Source organism: Passer montanus, unplaced genomic scaffold (genome assembly GCF_014805655.1).
Source record: "Passer montanus isolate IOZ18808 unplaced genomic scaffold, ASM1480565v1 scaffold9, whole genome shotgun sequence".
NCBI classification, from domain to species: Eukaryota; Metazoa; Chordata; class Aves; order Passeriformes; family Passeridae; genus Passer; species Passer montanus.
Window position 1 is genome coordinate 6,082,201 of NW_024374367.1, and position 14,715 is coordinate 6,096,915.

General features: G+C 41.8%; 1 protein-coding gene across 1 annotated transcript; it reads right to left on the reverse strand.

Annotated features, from left to right (window-relative positions):
• Positions 1-1,671: 1,671 nt before the first annotated feature.
• SEC61A1 (SEC61 translocon subunit alpha 1) lies at positions 1,672-13,945 on the reverse strand. The gene is made up of 12 exons (XM_039734388.1): positions 13,843-13,945; positions 12,567-12,634; positions 11,858-11,923; positions 11,691-11,769; positions 10,596-10,727; positions 9,125-9,234; positions 8,770-8,923; positions 7,810-7,970; positions 6,898-7,095; positions 6,406-6,597; positions 4,754-4,830; positions 1,672-3,994 (listed from the first exon to the last, which is right to left on the reverse strand). Exons 1-12 carry the CDS (start codon positions 13,847-13,849, stop codon positions 3,808-3,810), a joined length of 1,431 nt encoding a protein of 476 aa, XP_039590322.1. The 5' UTR covers positions 13,850-13,945; the 3' UTR covers positions 1,672-3,807.
• Between the last annotated feature and the right edge of the window lie 770 nt (positions 13,946-14,715).

Consider the following 14,715-nt stretch of genomic DNA (forward strand, 5'->3'; position numbering starts at 1 on the left):
AGCCGTTCTGGGATCCAGAGCCGTTCTGGGATCCAGGAGCCGTTCCGGGATCCAGGAGCCGTTCCGGGATCCAGAGCCGTTCCGGGATCCAGGAGCCGTTCCGGGATCCAGGAGCCGTTCTGGGATCCAGGAGCCGCTCCGGAGCCGCAGCCCCGCAGCCGCCGGCGCTGCCCCGGCACCCGCACATCCTTTAGGGCAGGAGGCTGCCCAAGGCCGGGGGGTCACGGCAGAATCTGGCAGAGCAGCGGCGGGGAAAGGAGGTGAAGGACAGGCAAGGCGCACACCCGAGATGCCACCAGTGTCCCCCCCTGCCCAGAGGGACGCTGTCCTGTCCCTTCTCCGCCGCACGGAGCCGCAGGGAGGCAGCGGGCCTGGGGAGGGCTGAGCGCGCAGCCGGCAGCACCGGGAGCGGTCTGGGATCCAGGACCCGGCCGTGTCACAGCACATCCCTGAGCAAACGGCTGCCAGGAACCTCGGAGCCTCCCCACAGCGGTGGGGAAACGGAGGGCCACCTAAAGCCTGTTAATCCTCCTTCCAAGAGAGGACAGTTAGGAAAAGCCACTGGGTCCCTTGGCTTCCTCCTTTATCAAACCCGGCTGAGAAGCTTGTTCCACAAATCAGTCTGTTTACAGCCTTTATCCCCAGAAAAAAATCAAGGGAGCACAGTAATGAAGCATTTAAAGCAACAACCTTTACAATTGCAGCCATAAGGAATTAATTTACTTTTAAATATAAAAACCCAACAATAAAATTTGAGAAATTAAGGGGAAAAGCCCATTTGTTTGCCATTTCAAAATTTCATGGCTCTAGAAATAAATGAACTAAAATAAACCTGGTGATTTTTAAGGCTTCATGAATAATGACAAAAGGGAAAAAAAATCAAATATCCAGCACTTAAATGCTAAAGAAACTTTCACATGAAACCTGCACTGCAGAAGAAAAGGACACGTCAAGAATTTTGCACAAAACAACCCCAGGAGAAAGATGTCAGATGTTGCCCTGGTGTTGGTTCTCATCCAGCTCTTGCACATAACTCATCTATTTCTGTGATCATATGTGAGATGACATAATATTCCCACAGCAACTACAGTCATCAATGCAAGTCTCCTGAGGAAAAATAAAACAGCAAGGGAGAAATTAGGCTCTGTTTAGAGCGACTTCAAATATGACCAAAATTGTGGCTGAACTTCCCGCATCCAGTCACAGTATTTTAAGTAAATTTGCTTTCAAGTAATGGGATATTTCTATTCAGGAGGAAGGCAAAATACTCCCTTACTCTAAGTTCAAAAACTCAAAGGGCAAAACAATATTGGGAATATCATCAGCTTTGAGTTTTGTTGTGTCAATTATCACACTACAAAACAACTGGCACTGTATCTCTAATGGAAAGCTTTTGTTAGTGATGCATCACTAGCCCACTCACCCTCTATTTACTTGTGCAGCGCCTTTAGAATTGCAACTCAAAAAGAAAAGCCTAAAGGAATGGTCAAGATCCAGATATTTTGGCAACCCACTACTGAGAGACCTTGGAGCAAATACAAATTGTCTTTATTTCACACTGACACTCTGATCAGGTGTTTTGAGGGTACCACTTTCTCAGTCTCATAGCTGGGTAACCTTATTCTGTAAGTGTTAGAATTGTAACAGTATCCAAGCACCAAAAGCCAAGCACTAGCTCCAAAGACGTACTTTATTTCATTATAAAGCAGATTTTATAGGCATTATTTCTTTTTGTGAACATCCATTGTATGGCCAGCAGGTTCTGCTTGAGGACACAGCTGTTTGACAACAAAGATTCACCATTAGACCACAAAAAATACAGATGCAAAGAACAAGTGCTGCTTAGATAGCAAAGAGCAAATGGTCTAAACTGCAACCAGTTCAAACAGATATGACCAAAAATACAAGTACAGCTCCAGCCCAGCCAGAGCAGCATGCACAGAAGTGGAGTCTTTTATATTAAAATAAAGTTTGTATTGGGCTTCCTGGAAAAACAACAACAAAATACCCAAAGCAGAATTGCATCAGAACCCTTTCCCTCTCCTTTTAATGCCACTTTTTAACTGTCCCCATCTCACATCACAGTTGTGCTGTGGTGCATTAGTACTTCATAAAATCCAGAAAAATTATTGAACGTAGTGTGACATCATAGTGAATGGCTGACAGTGATCATTTCATGAATACTTCATCCCAATTCTTTTACTCCTTTCCAGTTGTGATCCTCATCCCAGGCATTGATAGGTGCATCTCATTCCACTTTTGCAGATTTCCCACGTGTTTGGTATCTGAGCTCAGGGTACTAACCAGGGTTTCTGGATGTCATCTGTGCTCCTTGGGTGTGTAACAGAGTCCCACCACTCCAGCAGGAACAGTGACTCACAGACTGCCTGCCCAACATGCAATAACACACAGAAGGCATGTTGATGCAGTGTAAAGAAAAGTTCCAGCAGCCACAGCTCCTCCTTCTGGTTTCCACGTTGTCCAATACTGATTGAGGAGAAGTGTATTTACAAGACTCATACACAAATATTTGCATTTGGTCCTAGGCACCTGATTAGTACTGACAATCTAAATTAAAATGAAAATTAAGTTTTATTCTGGTCCATTACAGCCTTAACTGTAAACTCTCCATTTTTGAAGGTGTGATCTTCAAAAAGGAATCCAAATACTTTCTGAAAGAGTATTTTCCTATGTTCCACTCAAATCCATGAGGTTATAGGATGGAAAAGCCTCCTACATAAGCCCCTTAGTGGAGTTATCTGACAAGGGTCTTGTATCTAGATCTACAAAAACAGACAAGTAGCATCCATTCTTTCCACTCTTTTGTGGTAATGAGACTCAAAATTCACTAGATATGAGTAATCAGATAACATCCTGATGGCTACGAGACCAGAATTCATTATCAAGGAGAGAAACTTCACTCTAGCCAAGAGCACAAGCAGACTTGCATCTAAGCAGCCATAACACTCATTCCTTTCAGCTGACATCAGAACTAGAAGCACAGCCACTAATGGCAATAAAGACTAATTAGAAGGCTTTACAAAGTTGGTTTAACCAAGTTTCAAAGTAGCAACTCTTAGGCACAGGTTCTGGCAGAATCTAGATTTACCTGAGTTTTCTGCTTGTGGAGGAGAGGTGGTGGGGAAAGGACACATTCCTTTCTTACACAGAAACTTGAAAACAGTCTCAAGCCAATACTCAACAGCTGACAAAGTCTAGTGTAGTAATTACAAGACAAAACATTTGGAATTATAGATATTATATCATAGTAAAAAGAAACAACTGCCTTTCAAATCTGCCATACTGAAAAAAATACCCCTAACACATTAAGCACCATTTGTGCTTGCAACCACAATTCTGGAACTTGAGCATCAGTTGGAGAGGTTTTTTTCACCATTATGCAAAGGAGCTGCAAAAACAAGTTAAATGGAAAAAAAATCCCTTCCAAATATTCATTTAACAAACATTAATTAAAACCTGTAAAGGCTTCAGGTTACTAAATGTGAAAGGGGCTCAAAAAATTTTCAGGAGTCATTGAACTAAATCCAAGTCAGAAAGCTGACTCTCCTAACACATAATTAAAAAACAATTTTCTTAAAAAAATTTTTTGCACATCTTCCTCATCAATTTATAAAATGCAAACAGTATGCTAGAAAAGTTTGAACATAAGGGAATGTGCTTTGGAAACATTATTAAAATATGTGTTTCTATAGAATGACACTATCAAGTTTGATACTTCTTTTCCCCTGACTGGCTACACTTTGACAATGTCCCTGCTCTCTTTCCGGGGTCCATGAGAAACTAGGTTTAGAAAAGAAGAGCTCCCATACTGCCAACTTCACTCTGTTCCTTTACAAAAATTTCAAAGTACTGATAAATGATGGTGACAGCGAGCAGAATTCCAGTTCCAGAGCCAATTGCCCCAAGGAAGTCTGCCAGCACAGAGAGGGCGCCGATGCAGAGCCCACCAAAGGCAGCAGCTGTAGGGATGTACCTGGAAAACACCAAATGGGAATAGAAAAGGGGCCATTAGAGTTTGCTTAGATAGTAACAAAAATACCAATGGCAGAATACTCTCTTCCCTTGTGAGTCTGCAATCTGGGTAAGAATATAAAATGCTCAACCTGACTGGAGTAGAAAAAAATGCTACACTAAGAGGAGAAGGTACTACAGTCCACCGTGGAATTAGACACAAATATTAAACTCATGGCTACTGGCTCTTCAAATCGTCTGTAGGTGACTGAAGTTCAAAGTTACAATAACATTACCATAACAAAAAAGGTACACAGGTCCTGCCCTGAAATCTGAAAACCTAAAGACATCAACCAGTGCCCACCTCTGCACCTAGGAGATTTAAGTAACTGCTTGTTTTAGAAGCAAGGTCTGGATGAAAACAGTCTTCAAGACTAGCAACACATGAAAAATTACAGTAAGAAAATACTTCTGGGTCAACTTGAAGTAGTAAAGTACACTGAAATTAGCTTCTTACCCTGAGAAGAGTATATAAATGAAGAAATAAAACAGGAGAATAAAAGGTCCAGAATTTGAGACAAATTCTTTAAATGAAAGGCAAAAATAAGCTGTACTGTAAAAGTCTTCCATGAATGAGATAATATTCTATGTCATATGCATGTGACATCAAAGCTGAAATAATACCTGTGTTGTAGGATCTAGGAAATGGAAGTCAAAGCAAGCTTTGCTCTTTGTTTGCCCATAACACTTTGCATGAACAGCCAGTGAATAAGCAGCTCACCTGTTGAGTTCATGTACCATTGAAGTTTCTCTGTGGCCTCTCATTACCATTTGCTGTTCTTTCAATTGCTTGGCAACCTGTATTGAAAGAAGGAACGGAGCAAGTAAGTTTACTGTGATTTCCCAAGGCCATGGAATGTAGTACTGTGGGAAAACAGAAGTAAATGGTGGTGGGGTTGGGTGTTTTTTGTATTGTTTTGGGTTTTAGATTGTGTTTTACATTATTCATCTGAGTTCAAAATACCCAGTATTTTAACTTCAGATAAATTATAGTCACAGGCACTTTTCTACCTGTCAATTATACAAAGCTTTCTGGATATTTCTAGTCCTAGTGAGAAAAGGAAAATTTGGATATTGGTAGGCTCTCATACACATAATTCAATCCATGTTTTGCCATCTACCCTTCCCCTGATGAGGGTTCCATAGACGTTGCAAAACCATTCCTTGAAGTGTTCATTCCATTTCAGTTTCCTGCATTCAGTTAAGTCAACTATTTATTTGTGGAGCCACACTAGAAACTAGACTTAGAATCCCTTCTTGGAACATTATTCTTAAACTGGATTTCTGCAGTTACAGCAGAGCTCTGCAAACACTTTACTAACAACTCTGGGTAACAAACTCTAGCAGGGGAACATGAAGGTGCTCATCACTGACTCCATGCATTGAGAAAACACACTTTTAGATGAGTAAGCTGCCAGCTTTCCACTACACAGTGAACACCTAAGTACTAATTTATCAACTCTCATTTCTAAACTTTTTTGCATGAACCTAAAATTGTTTTATTTAGTATCAGGAAAAAGTATTAAAGTGTTAAAAGCTGTCTACTCTGAATACTAAATTGGTTTACTCTGAAATAAAAACCTGACTGTACATGGCTGTGAGTGCAGCCCTGCATGCCTGAGAAGCAGCAAGATGCAAGTGCAAAACAAGAGTGCTCACACTGTTACAGTAACTGTGCAATTACTTATTTGTTAAAGAAAGATTAAACCATTCCATACGGCTGCCAAACTTCACCTCCTACCCAGGACCACACAATACAAATATACCACAATGAAAGCTATTTTCCATTTTGCTTTCCAACTCCAATTTCAGGATGATATAGCTCCTGAATGTTAAATATCCTGTTGCAAATGGAAATTTTGAGAAGCTAGCCTCAGGCATATCAATATTCTCCATTGTCAGTGCACTCTAGTTAAAAATAACAATCTCTAGTTAGTTTTCCCACAAAGGAAGCTCAGACCTCTCTGTGTCAGGAATGGCTGTCTGAGCCTTACCTGCAAGTTTTCAAGTGGCAACTGCCTTGCACACAGTGCACCTCTCATGTGGCACTGAAAGTTTCTACCTCTCCTGTTACCTTTCCTGCTCTCACACTGATCACATATTTCTATGTTCTAAGCTTCCTAATTCCAATTAAAGCAATTTAAGTTTTGATGTTGTTTTGAAAAAGCAGTAAAGAAAACAGGAAGAAAATGACCCCCATTCTGTCTTAATCTTTTTCAATTAAAGAAAGACACAGTCCCTGCTTACACAAACAATGAATATTATGAACAAGATTACCAGAACAGCTTTTTCAGAAGAAAGTCAGTCTTATTCTTATAACTGCCCATCTGTTTTCATCATGTAAGCTTATGTAATTTGTCATTTTAAACTTACATCTTTGGCAGAGGAGCCAGAGACTTCAATCCATGTCTTAGAGAAGAAAGCACAGGAACCCAGCATAAATACAATATAAACAACTGCATGTACAGGGTCTTCCAAGACTGAAGAAAAGGACTCTGGAGGTGACAGGTAATAACAGAGTCCACCAACTGGATAAGCACGAGCAGGGCCTCCAGATGATGTGTCCTGGCAGAAGAAAGCAAGCAGTGAGTCACCAATCTTCTCACTATTTCTTAGCCATTAAGCCAAGCCTTAGAAAAGTTTGTACCACCTTTGCTTCATTACTACTGCAGCAGCACACACATTTACATTCATTACAGCAAGCCTCGTATGCCACCATTAATTCAAACTAATTACTAATTTAGGGGTTTCAGTGTGCATGACCACCTATCAAAGTGTGTCTTAATATTGAGAGACCATCTCTTCAGCCCCACATTTCAACGGTGCCCTTGTAAAGATGTGTACAAGATGAGAAGCAATACTCACAGACCAGGTGCCCAGCAGGCTGACCAGCAAGTTGCCACTGAAGCGGGCAGAGAGCATCTGGGAGATGACATACAGGTTTGACACCAGGGCAGACTGCAGAATAATGGGAATGTTGGAAGTATAGAACAACTTGATGGGGTAGGTGTTGTACTGGCCCCGGTAGCGAGCAGATTTGATAGGAAGATCCACTCTGAAGCCCTGAAAAGTTTTCAAAAGAAAGTCCTTCATTATACCTGGATGGCAACCCATAGCAGAGATCATAAATTGCAAGTGCAAGGCTTTGACAGCAGCAGAAGAAACCTGCAATCATTTTGTGCAAGTACAAATACTCTGGCCAGAGAGCTCTCCTGTCCATGAGAACCTTCTCAAAGGGTCTGCAAAACTGCATGGTTGTCTAAACACACACCCACACACAAGGTATGAAAGATTCAGACATGAGAAGAAATCTGAAGTTTCAAGAAGACTGAACAAAGCATCCAGGAAAAGAAACATTACAACTTCCTATATTCTTCAGCAACAAACAGGCCTAAAAACTTCGAAGTGCTTCTCAGTAAAAACCAATGGCATTTGGGTTAGACAATATCACATGCACACATGCATGCATTTTATTTGTTTTATTTGCTTCTTTTTTCAGAGACCAAACTGAGTCTCAAGTCTTCTGTGTGACTACAGTAAGTATGAAAACTAATTAAGAGAAGGCAGTGCATAATGAACATCCAGATCCTGCATGTACAAAAATGAGCCTTGTGAATATATAATGTCTTGTAGAAGGAAGCAAATTTCAGACCTTCTTCCACACAGTTTTACAACCCTGTAATTTTTACAATTATCCATGTCTTGTAGAAGGAAGCAAATTTCAGACCTTCCATACAGTTTTAAAACCCTGTAATTTTTACAATTATCTCAACTGACCTGGAAGTAAATGACAATTGCAAAGACAAAGATGGTGGCAATCAGATTCATGAGGTTGGGAAGATTCTGACGGTAAAAGGCCTCACGAAGAGCTCGGACTTTGTCTGTGCGAGTGGCCAGGAGGTGGAACAGAGCAATGATGGCTCCCTCAAATTCCATCCCTTGCAAAGGAAAAGAAAAAGTTAGGTGAGCTGTGATTATCTCCAAGTTTCAGTGTTTTGTACAATTAAGCATATTTCTTAACTACAGGATTTAGAATAGGATTGCTCTGAGTCTTCTGCATCTTGAGCATGTTCTCAGACTTTTATATTGTCACCCTTCATGTCAGCTACGTTACTTCCAAGATTTTTTTTAAAATCCCTTTGTAGTGGCCTAGAAACTAAATCATAACCCTGCACAGGTCTATTGGTCTCTAGAAACACTGACAAGCACCAAGTTCTTTCTTTCCTCCTCCTGATCAAAAAAAAAGTAAACTTACAGGGAAGCATCAGGCTTTCTAGTGTGAGTGGTAAGACACAAGTTATTGTTTGGATTACAGCATATGGCATAACCTCACTTCTGTTTTCTACTACACAGCAGCAAACAGGATCATCTCCATTGGAGCTGGGAGAATAAGGTCTTTAGGGCAAAGTGTAAAAAATGCAAGGAGCAGAAAGACACAGCTAATATTTGGTCAGTAAGTTGAACAGCAACCATAATACAATGGCAGTCTACTACTGCTGACTTTAATGAAGGCACTGTAAGAAACTCAATTCAGTAAATATCTCATGAGATACAAATTGAGAAAAAAATGTCTTTGTGCTTGCAATTTGCACAGCAGCACCCACTGCATTAGCAGGATTTACTACAAAGTCAAGATTGTAGTAACAGCATTTGGCATTAAGTTAACATTAAAAAAAAAAAGAAAAAAGTGCCTTTTTGTACAAACTATTGGTAAAGAAAACAGACTGTGTCATTTACCTCGCCCAGTGTTCACTGTGGTGGGGCTGAATGCTTTCCACACAATGGTCTCACAGATATTGGTAGCAATGAAGAGAGAGATGCCAGAACCAAGACCATATCCTTTCTGGAGCAGCTCATCCAAGAGCAGAACTATCAAACCAGCAACAAAAAGCTACAGTAAAAAAAGAAGTAGAGCATTAGTACCATGTCTTCTTAATTTTGTCAGAAAAATAATGTGTATTAAAAGATTAGACTATATGTGAAGAAGCAGGTACACTTGGGCCTTTTTGCTCTGCATGAGGGGCAGCCTGTCCATAAAGCTGATTTTTTGACCCTTTCAGGGGAAGAGTAAGCAGAGAAGACTAGAAATTACCTGGATTGTGATAAGCAAGCAGATACCAGCACCCATCTCAGATGGGTCTCCATACATTCCAGTCATTACATACACAATGGACTGTCCAATGGTAATGATCATTCCAAACACTACAAAATAAAAAGAAAAAGTATGTATTTATCCTGGATACTTATGTCAGTGGGCAATTAGAGAAACACAAATCACTTTTTAGGAGAGAATATTTGTTTCAGCTGAGATAGAATTAATTTTCTTTGTAGTAGCTGGTAGAGTGCTGTGGTTTGGATTTTCCATGAGAATAATGCTGATAAGAGGCTGATGTGCTGTCGTTTTAGTTGTTGCTCAGCAGTGCTTACCCCAAGTCAAGGAATTCTCAGTGTGCCCTGCTCTGGCAGCCAGCAGCTGCACAAGAAGCTGGCAGGGAGCATGACCAGACCAGCTGACCCTAAGTGGCCACAGGGATATTCCACACCCTGGAACGTCAGGCTCAGCTGGGGGGATTGGCCAGGAGGGGCTGATCTCTGCTCAGGAACTGGCTGGGCATCCATCAGCAGGTGGTGGGCATTGCACTGTGTATCACTTGTTTCTCTGAGGTTTTACTTCTCGCTCTCCTTTTTGTTACAGTTGTTGTTATTGTTATTATTATATTATACTTTGTATCAGTTATGGAACTGTTCTTATCTCATCCCATGAGGTTTTTTGGGGTTTTTTTCCTCATTCTCCTCTCTTTCCCACAGGAAAGTGACCAAATGTGCCATGTGATACTTAGTTGCCAGATGGGGTTAAACCAAACATTTGGGAAGGAATACACAAGTAACAGGGTGTTTAAATTCAAGAGCAAGTTAACTTTGTTGTCTGAAATTTGGCACTGAAAATAGAAATACACACAGCTAGTTAAAATGCACTTAGAAGCAAGTGGGTTTGGTTACCAAAGGCTGCTTTAGATACTGAAAACTCTGAGGGTGTTAAGATATTACTGTAGCAACTTATGATTTTTTCCAGTATATATATCAGTTAATAGTGTACAGCATCAAATATCTAAAAAACACCCAATTTTTTCTGGAAGTCATTATCAACTGACCACAGAGACCCCTTATTGATGAAAAAGATCCATGCCTGGAGCTGCAAGGTACAAACAGCTACAACTAACATCTTAATCACTATGAAACACTCAGATTAACACAGACCATCACAGTTCAAAAGTTGAGTCTCCACAGTCTCTACATTGCTTCACTTATCTGGGGAGATTACAGCAGCAATGCCAATGGCACTGACACTTTTCCTTTTCACACCTTTCTGAAGCTTAACAGCCAACAAGGCAGAGAGCTGTCAGTGAGAGACTGATGAAATATACAGGTATCTGCAGCAGAACACTCACACAGCACAACAAACCCACAACCCAGCTGCACCTCTCATCCCATGGAAAATTCACTTTCCACTGCCAGGGTGAGATACTCTAACCCACCAGTGCTCAACACGAGCTGTCACTCACATTTCTGGGCTCCATTGAAGAGAGCTCTGTCCTTTGGGGTGTCACCAACCTCAATAATCTTAGCACCTGCCAAGAGCTGCATGATGAGCCCTGAGGTGACAATGGGTGAAATGCCCAGCTCCATCAATGTTCCTGCCAGACACAGGAAGAACAGTGAAGGTCAAAGTTAGTTTTTATCAACCTTTACATCACAATGGAGAAGATCTAAAACTCCAAATCCCCATAAAAATATCAGTGATAACAAACATTTTTTAGAAGTCAGTTTGATATGTAGTACTCCTCAGTACCTCAAAAATACAGTATTCACAGAAAAAGACTTTTGCTGTCAAGAATAGATTTACTCTACATAAAACAAAGTATGATATAAACTGATAGATCAAATTATACAGAGTGATAAAGAGCATGCAGGAAACTGTCACAATTCTTAATTCACAGCTGCATTAGAAAGCTTCCTCAAGAAACAGAAATTTATATAAACTATCTACTCTACATAAAACAAAGTATGATATAAACTGATAGATCAAATTATATAGAATGATAAAGGGCGTGCAGGAAACTGTCACAATTCTTAATTCGCAGCTGCATTAGAAAGCTTCCCCAAGAAACAGAAATTCATATAAACTATTATGAATTTTAACCTTCACACCTGCATTAGAAAGCCTCTACAAGAAACTGAAATTTATACAAACTACTATGCATTTCAATCTTTTGGGTGACAGACTCAAAGAAGTCACCCAGGAAACCACAGCACTCAAGGAAACACAAATCTTGAAGATTGCAACAAATCTTGAAGATTGCAACAGCAGCAATGCAGGTAATTAGGAACTGTCTCTTCCCTAACCATTTCCATCCAAAAAAAAAAAAGCTCAATTTTTGTACATATGATAGATTGCACACAGTCAACCAAAAACTCATTTTGTCCAGAAAGTTGTGCCTTTCCCAATGCCACACTGATCTATAACTTTAAATAATACAGAAAAATTACTTTTCACTTTCCACTTCAGTTTTTATATTCATTACAATGGAGCAGAATGCAAGTCCAAAATCATTTTGATTCAAGCTAAAAGAGATGCCCTCCTGGAAGTCTGGCCATACCTCTATTTGATGCCAAAATCACTCTCATCCAGTAGAAAGGATCTGCAGAGTCTGATGACATAATGCCAAACAAGGGAATCTGCATTTCCAACCAAGAGATGAAATTAGAGACTTCACAGCATGCTTTAAACATTTCAGCTCTTCCTTCAAAAGGGAAGGAAACATACCTGGCAGCACACTAAGAAGATGAAGAGTGTGATAGCTGTCCATAGTACCTTTTCCTTGAACTGAATCTAAAGGGAAAAACCACAAAACCAACAACAGATTATAAAGCTGTCAAGATGATAAGACCTACTCTATCAAGCAAACTTTCACAGCAACACATTTGATTTTCTTGTGGAAGGACAAAATGCAGAACATCTAAAAGAAAATAACACACTGTTCATCCCTTTCATCCCACATAAGACCAAGGAAAGCCACAAAGCTTTAGTCAACATTTAATCCAAATAAAAAGGCTTATAAAAAGGTAATTGTAGTACTTCCACAGAAATGAGTCTCACATTTGCATGAGTAAGAGCTTATGATGAGAAAAAAAACAGTAATAGGGAGCAGCTTATCTCAGCAAGTAATCTTAGATTAGAGCTCATGAAGCAAAGATTTTCAAGTTTGGCTTTAATCACTCTAGTTTACACTTCAATCTGTACTGCCCTCAACATCCCACCATGCACTGCTGTGACATCAACAAATCTGCCCAAGCCCATTTATTCTTGTACAACCACATCCACAGGAGATGCACCACATGTGCACTCCACTAAAAACAACTGTACCTAAAACTGCCATTCTCCCATCAGGGAAGAAACCCCAAATCCCACAAATGCAAACTCTGGTTTTATGTCACACAAATACAAACCTAGGATGTAAGTTTTATTAACCTACCTTCCGTTCTGGCTTTTGAATTTCAGGCAAGATAACACAGAAGGGCTTGATCACTTCAAGAAATTTTACTGTACAGAAAGAAGTTAAAAGACAAAGTGAGCACACAGATACAATGCACACTGGAAAAGCTCAAGCTGAATTGAATTTGGACATGTACTCTACATAGCAACAGTCCCAAATCTTGAGAAATTTTGGTTGGTTAGTTTAGAGCAAGGTGTATGTTTTGTATTATTAAATTCTTATCTGTTCTAATTACACAGAGATTCAGCTAACATGCTTTGAGTACAGTATGGACTGGGAACAGAATTAAAGAAAGTCAAGCATTTCCCCATTTCACCAAGTAGGTTGACAGCACCAAAAAACCTTTGTCATTGCTCTACATGAGTTTATCAACACCCTTGAATTGTTACTTCATGGCAGTTTCTCCTCAGCCAAATATCAGAGAGAAAAAGTACCTTGGGTATTAGATATATATATATATATATATATTACTTTTGAGCCATACAGTTTAAGAATTCCTACACACTTTTGGGCCATACACTTCAACAGTTCCTACCCATCCAATTCAGAAACATCAATTCAAGTCAGTCTGCAGAACATCTCATGCCATGATCCCCTCCTAGCCAAAAAGACACATCCCGAGGTCAGAAGTCTGTCTTAAAATAAGCACTAAATGAAGAGGGGATTTGCAAAGTCACAAGTTCTCCCATAAGCCGAGAGCTCTGAATTTGAAGAGTTAATCCAAAATCTGCTACGACAAATCTAGGCTTGCATCCGTATTTTGGACTGATTTGAGCTAAGAAGAGTACAGCAGTGCAGAACTGAAATGACTGTGCCTTTCCACCTTTTCGTGCAAGGCTGCAGCTTCAGCGGCAACCTAAGACCAGCCCACAAAAGCTATTTTCTTAATTTCAAGCGGTTATGTCTGAAAAGCTCCACTGGACCGCCAAAGTCTCTCCAACATGCACTCTCTCCAATATCTGAGTAACACAGCAATGAGTGAGACGCTTTGCCAGCAGCTTTCCCTCGAGGTACGGATCCCGCAGAACCACTGCGGCACGCACACACCGCCCGCACCTCCCGCCACACCGTCCCTGAGGGGGTCAGGCCCGAGCAGACACCGGCCCCGCACCCCGCCACCCTCAGCCCGCCGGGGCCGGCCGGAGCGCCCGCCGCGGGGCGCGCGGCGCCGGCTCCTTCCCCGCGAGGAGCTGGCAGCCCCGCGGACGGCGCTGTCCGGCCCGAGGGGAGGCGGGACGCGGCTCCCGGTACTCACTGCCCATGGCGGCGCCGGCCGAGCAGCAGCGAGCGGCGGCCGCGGCGGCAGGGACACGTCAGGCTGCGGGCGCGCCGCCCCCTTCCGCTTCCTGCCACGCGCCGCGTCCGCCGCCGCGCCTGCGCCGCGCTCCGCCTACAACTCCCACCGTGCTCTGCGGCCAGGGAGAACGGTAACCCGCATGGAGATGATGCCCTCCACCGCTTGCCGGGAGTTGTAGTCCTGCGCCTCCCGCCATCTTGATGTGGTGTGGGACTGGCTGCCGTGTCGGGTTGTGTCGAAGAACACGTTTTAGCTAGCACAAAGCGTAGCGCTGCTTTAAGAGATTTTAACAGATAAATACATAAATAAGCACTTAAAATTCGTTTCCTGGTTGTGTGTTTTTGTAGTGGGGCGTTGTAGGCCTTGCTGTGCAGTAAGAACTTCCTAGCACCCGCCACAGGACAAGTGCTCAGATGGTAGAAAGAGCAGCTGCTCTTTCTGTGTAAATGTAAGCTGTGTAAATGCCTCAGCTGCCTCTGGCCATTTGGAATGATCTGTGCAGGGAGTCCTCTGGACTCTGTGGTCAGTGGAGGTACAAGTGGAGAAATATTCTGCTTACCTTACATCTCTGGAGAAATGATCAGCTGCCTCTGGCCATTTGGAATGATCTGTGCAGGGAGTCCTCTGGACTCTGGTCAGTGGAGGTACAAGTGGAGAAATACTCTGCTTACCTTACATCTCTGGAGAAATGGCTCTGCTTTCCTCACACAAGTTTTCAGATGAGATGAGTCACGCTCCATGGGTATTGATCTTTGTTTATTATAGAGGGAACAACTCCAGCGGGTATTGTGGGTGTCTGATGTCAGACAGCTCCAGGTCAGTGTCCCACTG

Bases quoted from the DNA above. Each gene is read 5' to 3' on its own strand.
- SEC61A1 (XM_039734388.1), bottom strand. The intron at 7,096-7,809 runs GTCAGTTGAGAT...AAAACTTTTCAG, and splicing joins CAATTGTCATTTACTTCCAG to GGCTTCAGAGTGGATCTTCC. The intron at 3,995-4,753 runs GTGAGCTGCTTA...GGTGTTTTCCAG, and splicing joins ATGGTACATGAACTCAACAG to GTACATCCCTACAGCTGCTG.